Raw genomic sequence first — 6,000 nt, forward strand, 5'->3', positions numbered from 1 at the left:
GGTTGTGTCTAAAGGTTTGGAAGAACGGTAATAGGAGGAAGAGAGAACCTGCGCGCGAGCCAATTTCCCCCATCCGCAACTAAAATGAAAAAGAAAACAGTCCGGCATCCAAGCAAAGCAAATCGGGTGTACTTTAAAAGCAAAGGTGGGGTTGGGGGGGGGGGGAAGAGAGACTACTGTCGCTGGAGGTATTCGGAGCAGGATAAGCGCCAAAGCGCTCGCCACCAGACACAATCCGAATCAAGTTGCGAGGCAAGTGCCCGCCAGGCAGCCCGAGGCTGCACTTTCCCGCAGCGGCGGCGGCGGCGGCTCGTGCCGGGTGCCTGCCCTGGCAGCCTAGGTGGGTGAGGGGCTCCTACTTACGTGTACTGCTGAGGGAAGCTGTAGCCATCCGCGGCGGGAGTCGAGAAGACGAAGAGGCACAGGATTATTTGGCTGCACAGAGCCGGGACGAGGCAAGATGCGCCGCAGGTCTGTGTCGAGATCGCCATTTTTCCATTAAAAATTCAGCAACGGCACCAACTCTCTCCCTCTCCCCGGCGGCGGCGGCGGTGGTGGCGGCGGCGCTGGGCTGCCAAGACGCCCTGGCCCCTGCTCAGGCGCGGAGCCTGCGAGGGGCTTCTTGGGAGCTGGCGCCGCTGGGTATCCTCCGGCTACTCCAGAGAAGCGAGTCAGCCAAGCAGGCGGCGGCGGCTCTCTCCTCGCCACCCTCCCCGCACTAATATGCCACGAGCGGGGCAGTTCTCAGGGGGTGGGGAGAGTCGGGGCAGCTCCGCTCGGGCTCCCTATACAGCCAGGCGGGTTGCTGCTGCTCGCTCCGGCCCTCGCGCGGCGGGCTCAGCTCAGTTGTGGCAAACACTGAGCGAATACAAACTGCTACTTTCCCTCAAATAGGCGGCCAACCTGCCCAGCCTCCTCCCCTCGTATCCCCCCACCTCCCGCCCCGCTCCTCGTCCTCCTCCTCGCTGCATCTCTCTCCTCCCGCCCGCTCGGAACGCTCTCCATCCTCGGCAGCCACCACAGCGCATGCTCCAGAGACAACCGGCTGGCGGACGAGCTCTCTCGGGCTCTGGACCTTTCGGTGGGCCCAGGCTGCCCGTGCAGCGCGCGCCCCCCGTCAAAGCAGCCACGCAGCCACCCTCGCTTTCTCTCCGGGGTTTGGCGCGCAGTTTTGGCTACCACGGCACGTGCCGTCGCCCGGCCTGCAAAACAGCGGGATTCACTAACTGGTCCTTTTCAGTTGCACTCTTCTTGACCCTGCGAGCGACCCAGATTCCAACCACCACCACCACCCCGCGCGCGCACACAGACTGTTCCTACTCCTACCAGTTCCCACTAGGTTTACCCAGTCCGTTGCAGGCACTCTGCTTGAAACTGCGCTTATGCTGGTCTCCCTTTTCCGCAGGAGGTTGCACGCAACCCCAGGAGTACCTCCAATCGTCTGCTTGGAACACCTGCAGACCACATTGATTCTTCAGCAGCAAGCCCCTCCGGGCTACTATTACAGGAAAGAAAGGGTGAGGGGTTGGGAGTTCTGTACAGCATCTGAGCAAGGAAGATCAATGGAAATGTATATACTTAGACAGCTCCTTTGAGCCCTCACATTTTAGGAGCTCTGTGCAATGTCATTAAAGTGAGTTTTTAAACCTCTTGCCAAATTTAGAACCCTGTGAGGTCGTGCAGTTCATTATTATTATTATTATTATTATTATTTATTTATATAGCACCATCAATGTACATGGTGCTGTACAGATAACACAGTAAATAGCAAGACCCTGCCGCATAGGCTTACAATCTAATAAGTTGTAGTAAACAATAAAGAGGGAAGGAGAATGCAAACAGGCACAGGGAAGTGTAAACAGGCACAGGGTAGGGCAAAACCAACAGTGTAAAGTCAGAACAAACTCAATATTTGAAGGCTATAGGGAAAAGAAAAGTTTTGAGCTGAGTCTTAAAAGCAGTGATTGAGTTGGTAGTTCTCAAGTGTTCTGGAAGAGCGTTCCAGGCGTAAGGGGCAGCAGAAGAAAAAGGACGAAGCCGAGTAAGGGAAGTGGAGGTCCTTGGGCAGGCGAGAAGCATGGCATCGGAGGAGCGGAGAGCCCGAGCGGGGCGATAGTGTGAGATGAGAGAGGAGAGATAGGCAGGAGCTAGGCCGTGAAGAGCTTTGAAGGTCAGTAGGAGAAGTTTATATTGGATTCTGAAGGGAATTGGAAGCCAGTGAAGAGATTTCAGAAGTGGAGTGACATGGTCAGAGCGGCGGGCCAAGAAGATGATCTTAGCGGCAGAGTGGTGGACAGAGACCAGCGGACTGATGTGAGACGAAGGAAGGCCAGAGAGAAGAAGCCTAGAGATGGGTGGATTGTCTAGTTTGAAACTGGTTTAAAATTGAGTTTTAGCCAACCTTAAGTTAGAATTGTGCTGACATCATTACCAATCTCAAATATATTCCTGGATATGCTTGTGGCAGCTGATAGTGCATTAGCAAGCAAGTTACAGCCTACTAAGTTTTGTGGGGCTTACTTTCAAATAAATATACACAGAATCAGGGTACATACATGTCACAGTGAAACTTGTTTAAAAGACTGGAATTAACTCATAGAATAGTAGAGTTGGAAGGGGCCTATAAGGCCATCAAGTCCATCCTCTGCTCAGTGCAGGTGTTATTTTTCTTCAACACTCAAGTATCAAAGCAGGTGGGTGGGCAGGCAGGGGGGATGCCTGAAGCCATGAGGCTTCTTTGTAAAATACAAGTTTATTCCACAATTTATAATCCTGCGTATTATAGAGAATAGGACAAATTGATTCCTTTGATGAGATTATTTGTGCTGGGTGCATATTATTAAGGTTCGCTGGTGGAGTGAAAGCAGTAGTGGGGAACAACTAACTTGTACTGAATTTTCCAGGCCATAGTTAATAAGGTATTTAGTGTTCATTTAAAACTGGACAAGTGCAAACATTTACAGCACTATAAGCATCTTAGGAGGCTCTTTGCAAATGAATCCCAGTGAGAGAAAAAATAGCAATGTACCTATTTCATAGATATAGTTGGAAGATATAAGAGTGATTTTACTCTGGCCTACTAAACAAATGCCATGCTCCAAGGGACTCTCTTTAAATGGTACCGCCTCAAGAGTCTGTCCTACATATTGCCAGAGTCGAGTGTTGCTTCTGGAAATATATGCATAATTTCTTAATTTTCTTTTCTTTTGTCTTGCAGGAGCCCCACTGAAAGAGTGGAAAGGTAGCAGTGCTTTGGCACTTCATGCACAAATTAATGCTGCCTGTGTGAGTTGAGAAAGAGAGTGACAGATAGCATTCAATTGGACAGCTATTAAAAAATATGATTGTGCTGCTCCAAGCTCCACTAGGTCCTTAAACTTGGCTTCTCCTTTGTGAGGCTTGAGTGCATCTCTGGAATCTGTTTAGGCGTCATTCTTTCTTGGTGTGGCAAAAGAATAAATTGCAATACCCTCGGAACCTCGTGACATTGCAATAAGAAATCTCCCACATTATATGTACATGTCACATAAGGAAAGAAACAGGCTTCTTCCACACTGGGGACTAGCTTGGATTAAGATTATTTATTTTATATACAGCTTGATATTGTAAGATCTCTAAGCGGTTTACATAAGAAAAATGAGGAATGTCATCACCACTCATCCATGTGGTCATCATACCAAACTTTTGTGTAAAATATATATATTGATTTATTTCATATTTATACTGCCCAACAGCCTAGGCTCTCTGGGCAGTTTACAACTAAAACCATAAAATCCAATTCCCAAAAATAAAAATTAAATTCAAACTTTTGTATTACCTACAACTGGGCAGCCAAAGGAAGTGAGGTGGGTGGCCTTTTCTGTTGTGGCACCCTTGTTGTGGAATGAGCTTTTCAGAGAGGCTCACCTGACACCTACATTGTACTGTTTTCACCAGCAGGAGGAAACTGCTATCTACAACCATTGGATACAACCTGTAGAAATCATCTAGTGATCTTAAGGGAGAACATTCTTAATGTGACTTCCAGGTGTTTGTTTGGATCCAGGATCTGCCTTCTGTGGGCAGAAGGGCTCTTCCCATGGAAGGTACCTCCACCTGATTTTAGGGGAGCTACCTTCCCCACACACACCACGACTCATCCCATTCAGCAGGGTGCTATAGGCTAAATGGTAGACAACTAATCTGGCAGACATGTATTACAATCGTCTTTTTTTCCTGGCTGTTATTTTCCTAAGCTAAAGAGCCTTTACAAACCTCTTTTTCCTTAACATGAAATGCATTCCATAGCTCTGAATTTTATCACCCTTCTCTGGACCTCTAGTAATCACATTTGGGATGGCATGAGAAGAATTGCTCAAAGATCTAAAATTGGGGATGCATGATATTTTCTGCACTATCTTCTACCCTTTATGTAATAAATCCTAACATTTTAGTTTTCTCTTTGAAGACTATGACATACTGAGCAGATGCTTCCAAGGAGCTATCCAAAGCATTCCAAGATATATTTTCTTGAATGGAAAAAGTTTTAATTCAACATCCAAACACAACATAGACCTAACTGGTGTTATTTTTCAATAATGTATCACTTTAATTCATCATCATCACATTTCATTTGCTATTGCCCTGCTTCTCATAGTTCCATCCTTCAGTAATATAATTACTTCAGATCTAATCTATCTATGATTAAGATGAACTGAGAATTCTAAACAAGACTTCTGGGCACAGAAGTCATGCTTAAAAATTAAACACTTTTTGCTAGCATCTAATATTCACTTAGTTGGAAGTAGATCCTATTGAACTCAGTGGGAGTTGCTGCCAAGTAAACATACATAGAAATCAACCTGAAGAAAACCCATTAATTTCAATTAGCATTAAGCCCTTAACTTTAACTGAACTGTGCCCAGAGTGATAACTATCATTATTATCAATAAGCAAAAAAGGATGTCCTATGACCTCACAAGCACTCTTTTAAAGGACACTTGTTCATTCCAGCAGGAGGCTTGAGCACCCTAAGCTGTGTGAACAAAATTGACCACAATTTCACAGTTCTTTGTTAGAAATGGTGTGGAGCCCTAAATCTATGCATAATATTTTAGAGTTTTTCACTCAATAATATATCCCACTAAATTAAGAACATAAGAAGAGCCATGCTGGATCAGACCAAGGGTCCATCTAGTCCAGCTCTCTGTTTCCACAGTAGCCAGCCAGCTGTTGACCAGGAACCCACAAGCAGGACGTGAGTGCAGCAGACGGACCACTCATGTTCCCCAGCAACTGGTGTACTGCCTCTGATACTGGAGGGAGTATATAGCCATTAGGACTAGTAGCCCTATCCTATCGATCGTCTTATCCTTCATGAATTTGTCCAATCCCCCTTTAAAGCCATCCAAATTGGTAGCCATCAAATTCAATGGGACTTACTTCCAGGTATGCATGCTTACCTGTGAGTAAGGTCCATTGAATACTGTACAGTGGTACATATTTCCAAGTAAATAAGAATAGGTTTTGTCTATGTTGCTTGAATTCAGGAATGAAAAGCCCGTCAATGCCATGATGACAGAGTGCAAGAGTGGAATTCAAAGGTTGGTCTAGTGGTCTCATAGTCAAGTTTCTCCATGTACCAGAAACACCACTGTTACCAGGTACCTCATAGAAAAAGTTAGATCAGTGTTTTGGGTTCAGGGCTAACTTCCAGAAATGCATGTCATGAAGGCAGAAAGGCTATTGCTAACAAACTACACCTAAGAAGAGGGTATTTTCTGTTGTGGCAATTCAGTTGTAGAATGAAAGTCCTAAAGCGGCTTGCCTGGCACCAACATTGTAATATTTTTGACTTTCAGTTTCTGTTGTTTTAAATCTGTAACTGTATTTTTGCTTGGCTTGGCTTTGTTTTGGTTTTTATTTTTATTTTATACTGAAGTTTTAAATTTTAAACTTTTATATTGTATTTTATCATGTTGCACTTTATGGTTTTACTTGTGAACTGCCTATAAAGCTTTG

At 45.5% G+C, this 6,000-nt stretch overlaps 1 protein-coding gene across 2 annotated transcripts in view; it reads right to left on the reverse strand.

The window, feature by feature from the left end:
• CACNA2D2 (calcium voltage-gated channel auxiliary subunit alpha2delta 2) overlaps positions 1-879 on the reverse strand; it is a 639,662-nt gene extending 638,783 nt beyond the window's left edge. For both annotated transcript variants that reach the window (XM_063121105.1, XM_063121104.1), the window contains exon 1: positions 364-879. In XM_063121105.1, coding sequence (XP_062977175.1) covers positions 364-491 — 128 coding nt within the window. In that variant the 5' untranslated portion in view covers positions 492-879. The remainder of the gene's footprint in view (positions 1-363) is intronic.
• Positions 880-6,000: the final 5,121 nt, after the last annotated feature.

The sequence above is a fragment of the Elgaria multicarinata genome, chromosome 3 (assembly GCF_023053635.1).
Source record: "Elgaria multicarinata webbii isolate HBS135686 ecotype San Diego chromosome 3, rElgMul1.1.pri, whole genome shotgun sequence".
In the NCBI taxonomy this organism is placed as follows: Eukaryota; Metazoa; Chordata; class Lepidosauria; order Squamata; family Anguidae; genus Elgaria; species Elgaria multicarinata.